The sequence below is a fragment of the Rutilus rutilus genome (assembly GCF_951802725.1).
Source record: "Rutilus rutilus genome assembly, chromosome: 20".
Classification (NCBI taxonomy): domain Eukaryota; kingdom Metazoa; phylum Chordata; class Actinopteri; order Cypriniformes; family Leuciscidae; genus Rutilus; species Rutilus rutilus.
In genome coordinates this window covers 9,290,869-9,311,064 of record NC_140225.1, presented here as the reverse complement: position 1 = coordinate 9,311,064, position 20,196 = coordinate 9,290,869, and the positions used below count along the sequence as shown (strand labels likewise).

At 37.8% G+C, this 20,196-nt stretch overlaps 1 protein-coding gene across 6 annotated transcripts in view; it reads left to right on the top strand.

Moving 5' to 3' along the window:
• The first annotated feature begins 623 nt into the window (after positions 1-623).
• The window catches only part of kiaa1109 (KIAA1109), a 54,690-nt gene continuing 35,117 nt past the window's right edge, over positions 624-20,196 (top strand). For all 6 annotated transcript variants that reach the window (XM_084391208.1, XM_084391207.1, XM_084391206.1 and 3 more), the window contains exons 1-27: positions 624-784; positions 6,566-6,668; positions 7,430-7,546; positions 7,645-7,723; positions 7,887-7,951; positions 8,173-8,347; positions 8,830-8,911; positions 9,095-9,288; positions 10,908-10,987; positions 11,126-11,273; positions 11,930-12,086; positions 12,258-12,336; positions 13,160-13,251; positions 13,920-14,037; positions 14,118-14,273; positions 14,943-15,040; positions 15,178-15,356; positions 15,475-15,581; positions 16,099-16,292; positions 16,910-17,119; positions 17,312-17,449; positions 17,554-17,730; positions 18,729-18,857; positions 18,951-19,070; positions 19,288-19,568; positions 19,652-19,896; positions 19,977-20,172. In XM_084391208.1, coding sequence (XP_084247334.1) covers positions 6,578-6,668; positions 7,430-7,546; positions 7,645-7,723; positions 7,887-7,951; positions 8,173-8,347; positions 8,830-8,911; positions 9,095-9,288; positions 10,908-10,987; positions 11,126-11,273; positions 11,930-12,086; positions 12,258-12,336; positions 13,160-13,251; positions 13,920-14,037; positions 14,118-14,273; positions 14,943-15,040; positions 15,178-15,356; positions 15,475-15,581; positions 16,099-16,292; positions 16,910-17,119; positions 17,312-17,449; positions 17,554-17,730; positions 18,729-18,857; positions 18,951-19,070; positions 19,288-19,568; positions 19,652-19,896; positions 19,977-20,172 — 3,707 coding nt within the window. In that variant the 5' untranslated portion in view covers positions 624-784; positions 6,566-6,577. The remainder of the gene's footprint in view (positions 785-6,565; positions 6,669-7,429; positions 7,547-7,644; positions 7,724-7,886; positions 7,952-8,172; positions 8,348-8,829; positions 8,912-9,094; positions 9,289-10,907; positions 10,988-11,125; positions 11,274-11,929; positions 12,087-12,257; positions 12,337-13,159; positions 13,252-13,919; positions 14,038-14,117; positions 14,274-14,942; positions 15,041-15,177; positions 15,357-15,474; positions 15,582-16,098; positions 16,293-16,909; positions 17,120-17,311; positions 17,450-17,553; positions 17,731-18,728; positions 18,858-18,950; positions 19,071-19,287; positions 19,569-19,651; positions 19,897-19,976; positions 20,173-20,196) is intronic.

Below are 20,196 nucleotides of genomic sequence, written 5' to 3'. Positions count from 1 at the left end.
TATATTTGATGAGATTACAGCACACTTCATTACTGTAGTCATGGAGGGTTGGAACAGGAACAGCAAATAGCCAAACTCATGAGGGGGTAAAAAAAAAAACCCTGGGGGACAAGCTATTGTAGAACTCTAATCTGATACTTGTAATATTTGTCATATTTGGAAAATATTTTACAAAAAAAAAAAAATATATATATATATACATATATATTCACACATTTAATATTTTGCAAAATATTTTACAGCACTGACATAAAGCAGTGCTCAGTGTTATATTAAGCATATGTTTAATAATCCCATATTATTTGCACATAATGCTACGTTCTACAGACAATTATTGGCTGAAAAAAAACGGTTTTAACATTATTTTCAATGAAGACCACTTTAAATAATTTGTTTTATTCATTAATTTGTTAAAATCGTAAATTAAGGGCTCGCTTTTCGTGTTTTCTTCCCCCCCTCGTTGACAGTTCATTGATCTACTGACTTCAGTCTTGCATTCAACCTGACACAATTATCTTGATTTTTATTGGCTACACTCCATGTCACTCACGCTTAGGATCTATGACCTCGCCCTCTGATTGGCCCTGTCGTCCACAACAGATATGTGATTGGTTAAACCTGGCACATGACCACAAAACAGGAAACACAAGCGTTGTCCATGTAAATACTCCGGAAAAGAAATCATTAGTTTGAGAAATGGGTGCTGTCGGCTGAGAGCAGTACAAGAGAACAGCTCTAAAGATCATGGCAACGTGAAATGTAATTCCACACTCTACAAGGCGAGGTAGGTACGCTGCGTGTTCCCAAACAGGTCGCGCGTGTGTGTGTATGTGATCACGGGCTGCGGCCTACGATACAGTAGAGATTGTCTGGATTTGATCCTAGATCACCTGCTGAGCTCAAGCGCTGCTGTCATACACACAGCCATCTGTTCGTTGCATTAAATATGATCATAACCCGACTAATAAAGTTGACTGATATCTGGTCTTGCTCTTCAGAATCATCATAAGGTTGTGCTTGACATGCCAGGAGCGAACGCGTAATTAATACTATCCATCATAATCATCGTGTCGGATATTTTATAAGGTTTATCCTGTTCTGATCTGCTGCTATAATCTGTGTGGTTTATCCTCATCGAGTTGCATTATTGTACAGTTTCCGTTGGACGTAGACATACAATGGTCCAGTTGTCACACAGAAATAATGAGCTCCATTATTGTGTAATATGCCTCACCTTTTGCCGAAGCAGTTCATGGTACCGAATGTTTTGTATGAGAGATGTAACATTAGATGTCCTTGTTTAGAAATCCCCCCCGGCTGTATTAAAGCACAACAGTTCCGCCTTTAAATCTGTTTGAAAGAGTAGCGATAACTGTCAGATGTCACAGTGAGCTAACCGGGTAATTAGACTCACTTGACACTACATTCTAGAGTTGCACAGGTGTTGACATCTCTGTTTCATTTTCATTTTGGCTGTCACATTAATAGTTAATTGTCTGGCAATTATTTTAAATTGTCGACTTGGTATACGATACACACGATCTTTCGTGTAAATAAATACGGGGTACAGTCTTTGCTCAGGCTTAATTTTCCCATAAAGCACATTTTAAGGATTATGTACAGTCAGTTTGTTTGTTGAGTAACTTAAGTTAGCAGGGTTCTGATTAGTTTATTTTGCAATAATGACCAGCTAACTGTTGTACATTTAATATTGTTGTACATTTAATTTTGAAACATAATGTTACTTAATATTGAAACATGGGGACAGACAAACACGAGTAGCTATGCTGTGATTGACGGTGTATTATCAAGGGAAATATTACAATGCAATACTTGACGTATGATTTCGCAATACTTTATATCTTCATATAGGTAAGCACCTTGATTCTTCCAAATCCTTTCAGAGATATGTTACTATAAAGGTATACTATAAACTATTACTTCAATGAATTACATTGTTAAATTATTATTATTATTATTATTTTTAATATATTTTATTCATAAGCATTAATTCTCTAACTCGCAGCCTACTTTTTCACATTTCTCATTTGAAACTGAAGCATTTCTTAAATCTTTTAGGTTGATTAAAAACAAGAGAAGTGACAGAATCTTGAAATATTATGATGATTTTTTTTTATAATAGCCTACCGCTGGTCCATAATGGTTTTCTCAGTATGTGTTTATAATGTTATTTCTTTTTTTCTTTCTTTCTCTTATTTTGTTTGTGAAACTTTACATAAAGATTTTATGTAATTTCATTCCTGTAGAGGTTCTATCTGTTCTGCCTTTTCTATTATAATAATAATAAAAAACAAAAACAAAACAAACAACGATAAGAATCATAAATGGATCAGATAAAAAAGAAATACTGGTCCCACTATATATTAAGTGGCTTTAACTACTATGTACTAACATCGAAATTAATAATTTGATACAACGGACTTATTGTGTACATGTTTTTACATTGTACTTATGTTTTGAAAATACCTGCATGTAATTACAGCTGTAATTAATTTATGTAATTACACTGTTGTTGACCCTTCCCTTACACCTAAACCCACTCTTAAACCTACCCATACCACCACACCTTCCCTGACCTTACCCGCATCACACCTCTATAGCACAAAAAGTGCTTTTACAATACAACATGAACACAATAAGTACATTGTACTTATTTTTCGATATAAGTACTTACAGCCACTTAATATAAAGTGGGACCAAAATAGTTGATGTTTGATTTGAACGCTTTGGTTCTGTAACTTCTTCTGAAGTGCTCTGCTTGTTATTAGTTCAGAGCAGAACATGTCATAACAGATCTGAGGAATTCTACTGAACATTTGCACTATTTGTCTGTATCAGGAATTTGCATCAAACTAAACCAATGCAAGCTTGAGCTAATGCTATTTAGATAAAACATTAGTTTGATGGAGACAATAATTGCCATTAGTCATGACTAAGCTGCTGGTGAAAATGAGAGTAAAAATGTCCACCAGACCTTTTACTGGCTGTGTGTAGCACCCACAGTTCTGCATATCCTTCAGAAGGAAGTTTATAAGGTTTGATTATTCTGTCACAATGTAATAATTTCTTGGTAAAAAGGCTTTTTTAATAAAGGATGGGCTCAAAAGCAAAGCTGCAGCTTATAGCAAAGTACTGTGGCTCATTTTACACACTATAAAACAGTTAACTCAACTTATAAAAAAAAAAAAAAAAAAAGGCAACCAGCTTTTCTCAACTTCCGAATGTTTAGATTTTCCAATCAGTTTTTAGAAAATTAGACTAGTTGTTAACTACAATTACCATTTTAAGGTAAAATTAAGCTTCCCCAGCAAGTACATCTGAATGAAGTCTATTAAAAGTTTGTTGAAAGTTAAACAGGAGTTTGATTGAACCTAGTCTAACTAGGGCTGGCCAATATATCGCATGACATTGTTATGCGCATCTCGTCAGTAAAGCCGGTTCCTTGATTAGTAGTAAATCGCCATCACCTGCTTTCAGATGGAGCGGCATTTACAACACAGAGCCGTAGTTCACTGACAAGCTGAGCCATATCGCATTAATTATCGCAGGCGATACGTCCGTGATAATTAATGCGATATGGCTCAGCTTGTCAGTGAACTATGTGTTGCCACAACTGTGTTACACTGAAGTCCAGTGAACTCAAAGCTGCTTAGCAATTGATAGTTGAGTAGTTCAAGGAACTTCTATTTAAAATGTTAAAATGTAATATTTTGGTAGTCAGTAGATCAGTCAGTCTTAAAAATAGCATGTCTTACAAAATGGAAGTTGTATTTTTCACAGTGCATGCAGAGAAACAAGAAGAAACAGCTGCTTAATAAAGGATGGAAAATGTCATATAAAACTAAATGGCGAGTTGGTGACCATATAGGTCAAAAGCTTCATATATGGACATCAGAAAGAAACTTTTAATAATCAAGATGTCTCAAATGGCACCTTTAATGTTGAAGTTACTTCAATTGTTGCGCAAGTACTTGCACAACTTTTCCTGAAGATTTGAGGAAAGGGAAGCGGCCATTTCTGTTTTAGATTTGTACTCTTAACAATTGAAGACTGCTCCTCTTGTTCAATAGCAGACTTCTTCTATCTTTAAAACTTTTTGACTTTACCAGAGGTTAGACTAGAGTCAACCTCAGCACTAATTCAAACAGATGGTTCTGCTCTTGTGTAAGCCTGAGAGAAGGCTGAGAAGAAGGATGTGTCTTGACTTGAAGATGCTTCACATCATTGATATACAACAGACCCTGTGATACTCAGCTAGAGATTTTTACCATAGAATCACAGATATAATCACTATAGAATCTCATTATCTTAACACACCTGCTTCTGTCACATGATGAACTGACATCATTTGCTCCTGTCTCGAATCTTTTCATCTAAAAATGATCTCTCATACTGACATCTGTCTGTCATGCTAGAATCAAAGAGCATTATCAAAAGCAATATATTCTTTACAAATAGCGCAGCCTCTGGTTTCACGGTCACACAAATGTGTTCATGCCTGGAGTGTTGCATGCAAATAATAGTGTACAATTAAGATGAGCATTGTGCCTGCAACTGCTTCTTTACTTGTCTGAGTGAGCTGTTTTACATTCATGCATTTTGTCAGACTGATTTTGTGCAATATTTAATGTGTTGGAATTATTATTATTTAAAAAAAAAAAAAAGTTTTACATGATAAATTATCTAAACAGTGTGGTGGATAAGTCTGTACGTATGTGCAAAAGTAGGAGTGTGTGAATGAGTGTTTGCAACTGAATGGAAACAGCTTGTACTGTTTAAGTAGTTCTTTTTTCGGATATCTTCCAATTACAGATTTATGGTGCATTTGGGTTATTTTGGATTTAAGGTGGATTAAAAGTGGATTTGCTTCTCCTTTTTTTAAACATGAAAAACCTTATGCAAAACCAAAAAAATCAAAAACCAGTTAGTATCTGGTGTGACCATCATTTGCCTCACGCAGTGCAACACATCTCCTTTGCATAGAGTTGATCAGGTTGTTGATTGTGGCCTGTGGAATGTTGGTCGACTCCTCTTCAATGGCTGTGTGAAGTTGCTGGATATTGGCAGGACCTGGAACATGTTGCCATATACGCTGATCCAGAGCATCCCAAACATGCTCAATGGGTGACATGTCCGGTGAGTATGCTGGCCATGCAAGAACTGGGATGTTTTCAGCTTCCAGGAATTGTGTACAGATCCTTGCAACATGGGGCTGTGCATTATCATGCTGCAACATGAGGTGATGGTCGTGGATGAATGGCACAACAATGGGCCTCAGGATCTCGTCACGGTATCTCTGTGCATTCAAAATGCCATCAATAAAAGGCACCTGTGTTCGTTGTCCATAACATACGCCTGCCCATACCATAACCCCACCGCCACCATGGGCCACTCGATCCACAACGTTGACATCAGCAAACTGCTCACCCACACGGCGCCATACACGCTGTCTGCCATCTGCCCTGTACAGTGAAAACCGAGATTCATCCGTGAAGAGAACACCTCTCCAAAGTGCCAGACGCCATCGAATGTGAGCATTTGCCCACTCAAGACGGTTACGACGACAAACGGCGGTCAGGTTGAGACCCCGATGAGGACGATGAGCATGCAGATGATCTTCCCTGAGATGGTTTCTGACAGTTTGTGCAGAAATTCTTTGGATATGCAAACCGATTGTTGCAGCAGCTGTCCGGGTGGCTGGTCTCAGATGATCTTGGAGGTGAAGATGCTGGATGTGGAGGTCCCGGGCTGGTCTGGTTACACGTGGTCTGCGGTTGTGAGGCCGGTTGGATGTACTGCCAAATTCTCTGAGACGGCTTATGGTAGAGAAATGAACATTCAATTCATGGGCAACAGCTCTGGTGGACAGTCCTGCAGTCAGCATGCCAATTGCACGCTCCCTCAAAACTTGCGACATCTGTGGCATTGTGCTGTGTGATAAAACTGCACATTTTAGAGTGGCCTTTTATTGTGGCCAGCCTAAGGCACACCTGTGCAATAATCATGCTGTCTAATCAGCATCTTGATATGCCACACCTGTGAGGTGAATGGATTATCTCGCCATAGGAGAAGTGCTCACTAATACAGATTTAGACAGATTTGTGAACAATATTTGAGAGAAATATGCCTTTTGTGTACATAGAAAAAGTCTTAGGTCTTTGAGTTCAGCTCATGAAAAATGGGGGCAAAAACAAAAGTGCGTTTATAATTTTGTTCAGTGTATATAGACTTCCTCTTCAGCAAAAGCGCTGTACTTCATGAGGCTCAAATAAGCTCACATGACTGGAAACATGCACGTATTACATTACCAAAACATTAAAATGTGCTGTACATAACACGGAGTGCTAATTATGTGAATGTCTTCATAAATTGATGGTGGATAACTTTGGGACAGTTAATGAACTAATTCTGTCTTTAATCTAAGAACCTCCTTTTTTGCACACTGGGTTTTTGAATAGTCTGCTGATTGTGCATTGGCGGTGTACTTGATAACTCAGAGGTTTATGTGTAATTTGATAGTGATGGCTGTTCTTTTTATCTGCAGTGGGGTGTAACCATGGATATCAAAAACAACAGTTTCCCCAGTTTTGGTGAATTAGATGACTACCTTACCAGTCGCAACTCTAACTTTGTGTGGCTTCTCGTTGGTAAGTGGGCATCTGATGTGATTTATAAATTTTTTGTGGTCTACACATCATAATCAGCCAAGCTGTCTACACTGGTGCCCAGTTAGAGTTATTCGCTCAATTTATTGTTAAGCATGCAGTTGATTGATTCGTTGATATGTATAGTGGATATTCTACGATTATGCACGGTTTCAGCATTCCCAATGTAGACAGACTCAAGTTGACATGACACAATGTTCGGTGCAGACACAAGTATTATATACACTGCCGTTCAAAAGTTTGGAGTCAACAATTACTTTTTTTTATTAATACGAAATTAATACTTTTTGTCAGGAAGAACACATTAAATTGATCAATAGTGTCAGTAAATACATTTAAAATTCTACTAAAGATTTCTGTTTCAAATAAATGCTGTTCTTTTGAAAAGAAAATTCCAACAAAAATCAGCATATTAGAATAATTTCTGAAGGATCATGTGACACTGAAGACTGGAGTAATGATGCTGAAAATTCAGCTCTATTATCATAGGAGTAAATTACATTTTAAAATATAATTCAATGTTATTTTAAATTTTACAATATTACTGTTGTTGTTGTTTTAATCAAATAAATGCAGTCTTAGTGAGCATAAGAGACTTCTTAAAAAAAAAAAAAAATAGTACCAACCCCAAACTTTTAAACGGTAGTGTATGTCTCTTGCCAGATTAGTTTAGACCGTGTTATTTGTTCTGTAAGGGCAATATTCAGTTATTGAGGGCAGGGGTTTAAACATGTTTTCCACAGCCACTATTATGTCATGCGGATGGATCATATACCTGACATACTACAATTCCCGCAATATCGGACTGGTCCTCACCCTCATCATTAACCGACTCTATAAGAATGGATACATACACATCGGTGAGTTAGTCTCAATTCTGGTTTTATTTGCTCATTTTTCAGGATTGATTTTTTCTTTTCCTTCCATTTATTTATTTATTTATTTATTTATTTTACAGGCTCCTTTTCATTCTCTGTGCTGTCCGGCAAGGTTATGTTCCGAGATGTCTATTTCATCAATGAAGATATGTCTATCAGGTACACCGACACATTACAACTCTTTGTCCTTTATTTAATTCTTATTCTATTTTATTCCTATTTATGCTGTTGACACTCCTCTTATTACTGTTGTCTGTTTGTTGACCATTATCACATTGTTATATCCCATCTTTTTTTACTCTATTGTAAACTTATGTTTCAGAATTCAAGATGGGTTACTCATATTTCGTTGGTGGCAGATGTACAACCCCAAACAGAAACAACATGGTCAGTGCAAACACATAATTGTGACAACTTTATTTTGTTGCATTTGTTCAACTGATAAATCATAACATTAATCCCAACATTCTTGTAAATGTTTTTTTTTGTAATTGTTGCTCTTTGATTGGATTGATCTGTACTTATATGTTGATTTAATGACAATTCTCCACAAATTGTGGGAAAAATGCATGTATAATGATATTTTAATGGTTCTACTGTGTTTCCAGACCCGAAGGCTGAGACACGGCTCTATGTCACTGTTAACGGCTTTGAGTTCCATGTGTATAATCGCACGGATCTGTATGCTCGGCTCCAGGAAACATTTGGCCTAGAGCCCACCCTTATCCCACCCCATCGGGATGAGGAGAAAGGGCGAGAGCAAAGGGATAAATCCTTAGAGAGGTAAACACTGCACTAATAGAGCAAAAACTACTTAGATTCTGGTACATAAGATCAAAGGCGAGGTAATTTTTGAAATGTTCAAATACTTTTTTTCCTGGCTCAGCTTTTATTATGCAGAAATAACAATAAATAAGCTATTTATAGACTGATGTCTTCAGTTTGTAGACAGACCAGCCCAACATAAAAAAATCTGTCTGCTGAACAATGGATGATGGAAAGTGTTTGTGACACCTGTTTGAAAAAGTCAATTATTCTTTTGTTTGTTGACGTTAATGGTGCAGATGTTACGTACTCCTTTCACCTTTAATGTAGCAAAATCAAATGGGTTTGTTTAATTTGCCAACATGAAGTGCAGACTGTGTTTGTGATGGCCACATATCCATTGATTGATTGTTCATTGAATTTTCTGTCTAAATATTTGCTTGGAAGCATTCGCTTTATCGGTGCTCGTGAATGAAGATGTGTTTTTGTTATTTTTGAAGTGTTCATATCAAAGCTGAGACACAGGAACCGTCGTCTTCCTGGAGGTCTCTCATCCCTGTCATCAAAGTCAACATCAGTACAGTGAGTATTGCAGTCACAGTTTCTCCCATTCACCTGTCTGACATCAGCATGCTGCTACCTGCGTCATTCATAGCCTATATTTAGAGCCGTACAATCTTCTGAAACATCACAAGGGACTGAAATAAACACTCTTGATATTGGCCATTCTTCAACTTGCATAACTCTTGCTGGTCTTGCCCTCAGGGTCGCGTAGCATTTGGAAATCACCATCTTCCTCAAACCCTCTGTATGAATTTTGATGACGCCTTCCTGACATATGCCACCAAACCACCCAGCAGCCACTTGGATCAGTTCATGCACATTGTAAAGGGTTCTCTGGAGAACGTCCGCGTCATGCTGGTGCCCAGCCCTCGATACCTGGGCCTTCAGAATGATGAGTGAGTCTAATAATCTCTAGTCTATCAGATTAGATTAGATTAGATTAGTTTAGATTCTACTTTATTGTCATTGTGCAAGTAGAGAGCCAATGAAATTGCTATCTATCTAACCTGATATATTATTTTAAGACTGCATTAAATCATTTAAGCACAGATTTTGGTTCTGTGACGTGTTAATTATTGAATCAGTCCTTTGATGAGTCCTTTGTAAATAGCTTTAAGTTTACACTTCCTCTCAAAAGTATGGAGTATGTGTGTGGCTTACCAAGGATGCATTTATTTAATCTAAAATACAGTAAAACTGTAATATTGTGAAATATTTTTAAAATTGTTCTATATCTAGTATATATCCTCAGTGATGAACCATGATTTGTTTGCTAATGGGAAATTGTAGTAAAAGGATGGGCATTATCATTCTAGGCATATTATTTGACAGAATTGTATTTATGTTTTTGAGTGCAAGATTTGTCATCAATATCTTTGGTCATTTTCTGTTCTTCGACTCATTTTAACATTAAGAGGAATCTTGCATATATAACACATAGACTAAAGGCTGCAAAGCGGATTTCATGGGGTATTTAAATAACGTTATGTTGCAAATGCAGATGGTATGAAGTATGGCTAGCGGTCGACCGATAATGTTTTTTTGATTGCCGATATCTTAGAGAACAGGGTGGCATATATATATATATATATATATATCATTTTAAAATGAATTTAAAAAACACAGCTAAAATAAAAATGACCACTTCAGTGCAAATGATGTGTAGTATAAAGAGAAGAGAAGATGCTATGTACAACTGATAATGAGGTATATGAGGCCAGTGACCATACCGATGCACATGGCATTGTGTATAAATAGAATATGGAAGAATATGGCAATATGACTGGATTGATGCAGAATAACAGGGTATAACAAATGACCACTGCAGTTCAAATGATATGATATACAAATAGAGATAAGTTAAGAAGAGGAGGGACATTTCTTAGTTACACAAGCAACACTTTTGTACAGCTTTTTTTACACAGTTATACCTGGTAATGACAAGTGACTATTGCAGTGCAAAGCACATGGTTAGAATAGAGCACTGAGTGACACGGGGTGAAAATAATGCTTCAGATAATGAGGTCAAGTATTGTTAAAATAGTGCAAATTGGCAGAAATACAGTACAGATTGTTCAGCTACAGATGTGAAGTTGGACACTTCTTTAGGTGAAGCAGCCAGAGTGAGAGTACCATAGTCTTTCACTGCACTATTGTTATTTAAATATTATTATCAAGGGTTATTAATGTGCTGTTTTAAACACAAGGCTAATTTAATTAATCAGAGCTGTTCATTTTTCATTAGTTACAATTATATGCACTGATCTGTGTAATTTAATTTAGATTGAAAGTAATATTAACATAATGACCTGAACATTAATTGCTTCTCATATAGATCAGGTTTTTCCCAATGCCAATTATGGATTAGCTGAAAGTAAATGCAGGTTAATTTTCATTGATGAATGAACTGCTGTGCTAGAAGATTAGTGTTGGTTGTCAACCGCTTGATCAGTAATGATTAGTGATCTGTTAGAGTGATGTAGCAGTTGTCTGAAAAGTGATTTCTTGTCTCTAGACCTCCCAGGCTCATGGGGGAGGGCTTTGTGGTCATGCAGTCCAATGATGTGGACATCTATTACTACCAGGATGAACCAGGTGAACATATGCTTTGTCTTTCATTAATTTTGAAAGTATAAGGCTGGGTTGTTGGATATAATCACTTAAACAGTGGGTATTTTGGTGTAGATTAAGTGTCTTCACATAAATGTTTCCTGTGTATGAATGATTTTTTAGGTTTGGTCCCAGAGGAAGTGGAGAATGGAGATACAGAAGCCTGCTCTGAAGATGCCAAACTACAGGACTTGCCTCCATGCTGGGGTTTGGACATTGTATGTGGCAAAGGAACAGACTTTAACTATGGCCCATGGGCTGACAGACAGAGGTACCTGCACACAATCACACTAATATGGTTGTAATTGGCCGTGTTTTTGTTATTCAGGTTATACAAGGCTTATTAAAGCTACTAAATTCATGTGGAGTTCTGTTTTTCTTGTCAATATTGCTGTTTGATTATTAATACTAATGCAAAAGACAGCAGCAGGCACAGATCTGATATTTCGAAACACATTTTCATAATTTACCATTGACTTGGTACTGAAGTACTGGTACACCACTGTTCAAAGTTTGATGTCTGTAATATTTTGTAGCTGTTTTTTAAATTAGTTTCTTAAGATCACCAAGGCTAAATTCACAATGTAGTATAACTATTTTAATATATTTTCAAATGTAATTTATTCCTGTGATGGCAAGGCTGAATTTTCAGCAGCCAACACTCCAGTCTCAGGGTCACATGATCCTTCAGAAATCATTCTAATATGATCATAATATGCTTCTCAAGAAACGTTTTTTATTATTATCAATGTTGAAACCAGTTGTGCTGCTTAATATTTTTGTGGAAACCATTATAGATTGCAATAGAGATCATTATAAAGCTTTGCTATCACTTTTGATAAATTTAATTTCTTACTTACCCGAAACATTTGAATGATACTGTACTTTTATAGTCCATTCTTTACATTTGTAATTTGACCCCTACAGAGACAGCCTGTGGAAGTTCTTCCTGCCTGCAGACTATCAGCCAATGAAAGTGAGCGATGTTGCCACACCAGGCAAACCCCGACAAATCCTCGCCTTTGAGCTGCGTATGAACATCATAGCTGATGCAACAATAGACTTGCTATTCACCAAAAATAGGGTATTTACACGCACACACTACTAATGATTCATTTCTGAGTCTCACACTCCTATGTGTAAACGTTTTCTAGGGCAATGTAGGCTTGCAATCATAAGAATATAAAATCCTGAGCAAGAATGTGGACCTCTGTCTTTGTTCATTCACTAACCCATAATCCATTTGGCTTCACAGGAGACTAATGCGGTCCATGTGAATGTAGGAGCAGGTTCTTACCTCGAGGTCAACATACCCATGACTGTTGGGGAGAATGGTAACTGTCAAAGCTTACGGAAAAATGACTCAAGTAGTTTTTGAGGGTGACATTTGACCGGTTTGTTTGTTTAAATGTACACTATATACCTTTGGGTTAAAAAACAAAACTGCATGCATTTCACGGAAGAACGTTGTTTTGGTTGTGCTTCGGCTCTGCGTGACTGCGAATGAATACGACCCTTCACAATTGATAATGCTTTACAATGAACTCTGTTAGAGAGCTACATATGGCAATTTATCTGTTCAATAAAATACCTTACTCACCTGTTGAGTTGTAAACGCCATCTCCGCATCACTTTTACAACATTTAAAATCCCTCAGTTCTCGCCATCTACGAAAAGCAAAGCCAATGTTGATTCTTGTTTTATTAGGAGCTCTGTCGCGTTCACTTTTTGCCGGCAGACTCTACTCTGTTCACCAGAGGTTCGAAATTTAGTATGCTCCATGTCAACCTCATCGTGAAAAGTAACCTATGCCACTACCATACACTACCATATATACGCGTCAAAGTAGCCGGAGCAAATAAACAAAAGTAGCGATGTATGTACACAATTTCCCGCGAAAACCATCCTGTCAAGTATAACATATAAAGACTTATAATAGACTTACTGTAGTGAATCAGGGTTAGAGAAAAACACCTTGTGGAAGAAGGATTGATGATGTATTGACTCATTATTTAAATTTTGTTAATTTTTAACAAAAAAAGTTACGTAATGTACATTTAATGTAAATTTCACTTGACACATTATATTATGAATGGCAATTTTCCCCTCCTGTTTCATATCTTGCTAATACTGTTTTTGTCTTTAACCTCTGTTTAGGTTATTCTCCCACTGTTAAAGGCCAGTTATTACATGTTGATACAACCAGCAGTATGCAGTACAGGACACTGCTAGAGGCTGAGATGCTTGCTGTGAGTACGGCTCATGATTTTGTGTGTTTGTAAGAGATATGCAAAACTACACATTTTCAAAATTGACTAGTCTGGTCTGACCTATTCATACAGACTCCAAGCATAGCCCTTCAAATAAGCTGAGTAACTAAACTTTTAATGCAGAAAACTATGCTATTATTCACTAAAACAGGTAAAGGGAACATTGCTTGCTGCAGGCGATTTGAGATCTGACAGTAATTGTCTTGATATTTATTGTCGAAGATGGGAAATTTGTTACAAAACTTGAATTTAGAGAAGTAATCTTTGTAATATTTCAGATATTGCATATTATGAGGCCAATTTCCAATTTGCTGACATTTGCCCACTCAGCACTTGTTTTTGTAAAATCTTTGGGGAGGGCATAGATGTGTTTTGGGCTTTTGAAACAAGTGATGATTAGAAACTCTGAGTTTTATTAGTGATAACTGTTAAAGTACCTATGATAAAAACAATTAAATCTACACATTCTCTTAATGTCCTTGTACATGTCTTAAATGTTCAGCTTAAAAAGGCATGGGCCATTTTTTGCATCATATTCCCCAAATAACACTTAAAATCCTAAAGCTAAAATAAACTAAATTTAAAAAGCTAAATAAAACAACTAGTGAACTATCCTGCATATTAACAACTGTCTTTGAACTCCTCAGTTTCATGTCATAGCCAGTTATCCGCGTGTGTGGAATATGCCCCAGTCCTGGCAGTGTGAAATCGAGGTTTACAAAGCCACGTACCACTTCATCTATGCACAGAAAAACTTCTTCACAGGTAATGTTTCTCTCTTACCTGTAAGTTACCATGAGCTGATATCTGTCCTCCGGCTGACCTCCTCCTGTTGTGATCCGTAGATCTGATCCAGGACTGGGCCAGCGACAGTGAACCGGACATCTACTCATTCGTTCCATATTCATGGAAGTTTAAGATACTTTTTCACCAGTTTGAGATGATTTGGGCCGCCAATCAGCACAACTGGATCGACTGCTCCACCAAACAGCAGGAGAATGGTAAGCAAGACTTTCATAATGGATGCAAGACTGAAAAATAATTTAGAGTTTGAGAAATGAAAACACTATAAGGAAATCTAACAAATTAATACGTCTTTGAAAACGCATGGCACGCAATTCTGAAACTATATAATTCTATAAACTAGTCACTAATCAACTAGCTGGTTGTTGTAAAATTAGTCAACCCATTTCTAATTGTGTATGATGTTGGTTTGAATTGTATTTGTTGGATTATATTAACATTTATTTTTTTCTATCATCTTTTTTTTAAAGATCTACCGTTCTATCGTTTCTTCGTCCAAAAGAAGGACTTTTGTTGTATTTATTTATTGATTACTTGCTGATTGTTAAGCATAATGCATAGAATTCTTCTGAAAAGTCATTTAGTTAAAAGCCAAAGTAAAAATGTTTTAGTATTTTTTTTTTTTTTCTAAATATTTCTTTTTCTTTTTTCTTTTTTCTTTTTTTTCAGACTATTTGAGATCTAAACAGATTAGTAGTAAGGATAGTAATTTCCATGCTTTTCTGTAGTAGTGCTGAACAAAAGGAATTTTAAAATGCCATCAAGCTCACTGCTGAACATTAGTTTAAACTCTAGAGTTTGGTTTTATTTAGAACTTTCCTTGATTTCTGAAAAACTCACAACCTGCTCATGCTCTTTGTCTGTAGTTTATATCGCTGCCTGTGGGGAAACGCTGAATATTGACTTCACTTTGCCCTTTCACGAGTTTGTCCCGGCCACCTGTAACACACGTTTCTGTTTGAGAGTGAGTGTACACCCTCGCAAACATTTACACGCACTTGTCTGCTGTGCTGAATGATGTGTGATCAAGCATTACAGCCTGACATTAAAACATCAGAGTTCACCTAAATCCACTCCTAATGACACTGAACTCCCATACAGGCTGAGGACACAGACATGCGCTTGTGTCTGCCTGACTGTAACCCCAGCCGGTACCCGCTACTCACCCTCACTAAGGATTACCAGCATTACAAGACCCCTCCAGAAAACAATATGCCAACAGAGGGGCAAGGAGCACCTCCCAAAAACAGCAAACCTCGCTGGAGGAACATGACTCAAGCGTGAGTAAAAGAGCACCAGTGCTCTATTTCTTTCCCTCTTCTTTTCTGCTTCTTGCTTGCGCTGCCCTTTGACTCTTCTGTTGTGTGTATGCGTGTGTGTGTGTGTGTTTGTTTCCAGGGCTGGTTGGGTGGACTGCTGGAGTGTGCCGAACTTCCTGCTGATTATAGACTATACTTGGCATCCCATCTACCCTCAGAAATCTGACCAGCAGCTCAAACAATCATGTAGGTGTTTGAATAATACCAATAAATCATGCAAAAACTTACTGTATAGATAAGTATCTAGTGACCAAAACATGGTAAAACAAATAAAAACTTCAGTGGGATGCATAGTGGGATGCTTTTTAAACTGTATTTATGCTGGACATTTAATTTGAGGCCCATTGGCCAATATGTGAGACCCGCATGTTGCCCAAGCTCCGTCTGGCTAATTGTATTTGATCCTATCATCTTCAGAAGAATATAAATATTACACATGATTATCTCAGTAACTGAGACACGCATGTGTAAGTGCGGAAGTAAATAGAAGATCCTTACATAAAACATAAGATTCTTACGTAGAATATTGACACCAAATGTTTTAACTTGTAACTATTACTTATTTATATACAGTTATACAGCATATAAAAGCACAAATAAATGTGGCATTTTTTTAATGAATGGTTTATCAATATTGTATATATAATGTCTGACCTGAATCTGACCTGTTTACACTTCACCTTACATTACGTGTTTTTTGCAGTGTCAGAAATAGAGGAGTCCATGCTGTCAGCACTGCGCCCGCCAGAGCTCGCTCCACCTGTTCCTCCTCCACCTCGAATCTCCTCTGACCCCAGCTTGCTGCCACCTGACCGGTTACATGTGGAGATGGAGCTGAGCCCAGACTCCCACATCACCCTTTATGGTCCTCTCCTCAGAGCGCTGGTGTCCATCAAGGTACACATGTATACATATGCACTCAACTTGAAGTCGCCATGAAACAGAAATTGCGAGAGACTTTTCTTCCGTATTGTGACCTTAATCCCAGTGAATCAGCTTCATGAACAAGAAAGAATGTTGGTTGGGACTTGATTTTGTCCATCTGGAATTGATTGGATGGTTGTGGTTTGCTTTTGCTGTGATGCCATGTGAGAGACAGTTTGTCCCGGCCTCTCGCCATTAGGACGTCATTAGAGAAAAGAAGAGATGTCACTGCAAGAGAGAGGGGAAGTTATTTTGATTAAAGATTATGAGGGCACATGATGTTTTTTTTTTTCAATAATGATGTGCATAGATAAATTATTTATAATATTCCATTAAAAATGAGAATTGTACATTTTTATTTCATTGTGACTTTAAACTGTGCAGATGTGACTTGTATTTTTTCAAACTCGTGTTCTACAAAACCCCTGTTATTTCCCTCTGTGAAACACAAAATGGTAATTCTCTTCCTCTTTTTCCATATAGTGACAGTTCATAATGACAGATACAAATAACAGAGAAATGAGGGCGAGTAAATAATGACTTTTTTTGGCTGCAATATCCCAATGATTGTTGTTGAATGTAATGTGCAGGAAAACTATTTCGGAGAGGATGACATGTACACAGACTTTGAGGAGTCTCTGTCCAGCCCTGTGCTGAGCTCCTGCTCTTCGTCATCTGGTTGGACCAGAGTTGGCCTGGAGGAGAACCGCTCTAAAGACGCACCGCATCCTCTCTCCTTACGGCCCTGGGACATCACCGTACTCGTCAATCTGCACAAGGTCCATGGACGCCTTCCAACGGTCAGTGCCGCTTCAGAGGAGACCAGCGATTTCATTCATAGAAGCCAGTGTCCTAGACATCAGTGATGACATCATTGTTAAATTAGCATATTTGTGATAGTGTGACTATTGTTTTGATGCCTTGCAGGCACTGATATTTCCTTTAGGAATCGCAAGTGTGGTTGTAAGTCTTGTTTGTGCTCTTGTCTGCAGCACTGTAGCAGTGATGGCCCAGAGGGTCCTACAGGCTTCCTGGAGCGTCTTTGCTTTGAGATGAAGAAGGGTTATAAGGAGACCATGCTACAGCTCGTTCTCTCGCCTCTACATGTGTTTGTCAGCGATAACTATCAGGTGGGAGTGGGAGGAAGTGAATGGAATTCATATTCTCTCAGGTGCTGATATTTGAAGTTGTCATGTTTCTGTATTGGGTAATTTATTCCCTTCTGTGTGTTTAGCGGCCTACGGTTGATGCTGTGCTGCGAGATGGTCATCTGAGCCTCTCAGGGTTGCAGATGAGAGCCCACGCCATGTTCTCAGTGGAGGGCTTACCGGCGGGCAGTGACACACTCGAATATGCTTGGCTCATCGACGTTCAGGCTGGAGCTCTTACAGGAAGAGTTAGTGTGCCACAGGTGACTCAGTCATTCATTTTGACACTACAAAAGGGTTGCTTGACATTTGTAAAGGAATATTTCTAGCAATATCTGTGGCATAATGACCTCATACAAAGATTATTTCGACACGTCCCTCTTTGTGTTTGATTGAATGAAAATGTTTACAGAAGTTACACTTATAATAGAAAGAAAACAGGCATGTGGGCCAGAGAATTTAAAAGCAAGAATGTGAAGGTTGGAGTTTTGTTAAAGCACCTACAGTATGTGAAAATCCACAGAAAAGAATGTTCAAACATTTAATTGTATTGCTGCTTACTTCCTGTTCGTTTGTACGCACTGAGGGACACGTCAAAATTGTCATAGGTAATCAACAGAATGCCACACAAAGACATTTTATTTTAATTTTTTGTGCTTATTATTAATTTCATCTTATTCATACCTTATACTCTACCAATCAAAAGTAATATTTTTTTATTTTTTTAAAGAAATTAATGCTTTTAATCAGAAAGGACACATTATATTGATCAAAAGTGACAGTAAAGACATTTATAATGTTCTGCATTTCAAATAAATCCTGTTCTTACCTGTAGTATCACAGTTTCCACAAAAATATTAATCATGATAATTATTGATAATACTGTAATAAGAAATGTTACTTGTGCACTAAATTAAATCTGAAATGTTCCTTTTACATCAGTTTAACATTTGTATGAAATATCAAACCAAAAGATCTTTAATAGTTATTATAATGTTGTAAAAAGTACAAAGTTTTATCGTACAAAATGCATCTGGCATTTGAGGCTGATATAACAATACAAATAAATGTTTCATTGTCATTAATATTATCTATTTATATATAAAGGTAATCAAAACATATTGTGACCCTTCACATTTTTTCCCCCTTAAAAAGCTACTAAGTGTGTCACTAAAAGAGAGATTATTCAAGAATTATTATTTTAGTCTAGTGACCGCATTAATCACAGTTTAGTGTTAATCACTGGTTTTGTTTGTTTCAGTGTGCGTCACTTCTGGAGTGGGGCGAGAGCTTTGTGTTTCATGTACTGTCCCGAGAGTTCCAGCTTGAACAGCCAAAACCATCTGTCACCTGCCAACATGGAGTTGATCGTAGAGTGTGTGATGCCAAGGTATTACAGAAACGCTCACACACATCCCCGAGTTGTCATATTCACATCATTTTCAAAATGACTACACTACTGAGTCTTTGTCTGTATGTGTAGAATGCAGCCTTGCCTGGTCCCTGTCGCACATCAGAGGATCTGAAGTACACCATGACTCGACTGACAGTTGATGGAGCCCAGGTTTTCATTGTTGAACACGGATGTGCAGCCAATATTAAGGTTCGTGACTATCAGAGATGATTATGTACAATACCAGTCAAAAGTTTGAAGTAATTAAGTTTTTTTCGTATGTTTTTGAAAGAATCCTCTTATGCTTAACAAGGCTGCATTTATTTAATCAAAAATACAGTGCAAACTTAGAATGTAAATATTGTAAAATATTGTTGTAAATTAACATTGCGATTTAAAAGAACTGTTTTGTCTGTATGCCCATCAGACCGGAGCCTTGCGGTTGGCCACGTGCAATCTGCACACAGCTGCTGTCGGCGAAGGCATCAGTGCCGTTCTGCAAGACGTAGTGATCGCTCAGTTCATCGAGCAACAGGAAGTTGCACGGCTTGGCCTCCCTCCGCCCCTCCTTCGGCGCTCTCACTGGCTTGAAGCCGGTTCGGTGAACTTTAACCTCATGACGGCTGATGTGGCTTTAGCCGCTGACCATCCAGCCAAATATGAGGTCCAGAGGCAGTTCCTGGAGCTTCATGACATGAAAACTAAAAGGTTCAAGCATATCTTTTATTGTATTTTGTCTATTGCTTAATGTGCAGCCAAACATATTTACCATATTGTTATGTGTGTTTTAGACTTTGGTTCCTTTGGCCGGAGGAGAAATATAAGCGAAGCCGGAATCGCTGTGGTTGTCTTGGTGGATGCCGTTTTTTCGGCGGCTCGGTTGGTGGCCTGGACTTCTTCCGTTTGGAGGAAATCACACCCTCATCAAGCTCCGCTTTCTCCAGCGTCAGTGCAGAGAGTGACTTGTCCTATGGACAGTCATTATTACATCCAGGAGAATGGATCGTCACTAAGGAAACTCCTAAACTTCCTGATGGTATATTCTTTTTTGTGTGGCTTTGATGATGCCGATTGGGTTTCATGTAAATTATGCTTACTTTATTGGTTTACTTACAGCCAAAGGTGTCGCTATGCGAAGAGATGTGTGTTCTCCTGCTCCGATGGTGGACTTGGAGAAACGTGGCCAGCACCTTAGTCTTCACGTACCTCTGCGCTCTCACAGCTCTGCCTCTTCCTCTGAGGAAAACTCTTCCTCCAGTGCTGCCCTGCCTCTGTTAGCTGGAGAACGAGAGAGTCCCTCCCCTTCTATTGAGTGAGTCAGACTCGTGCTTCTGTA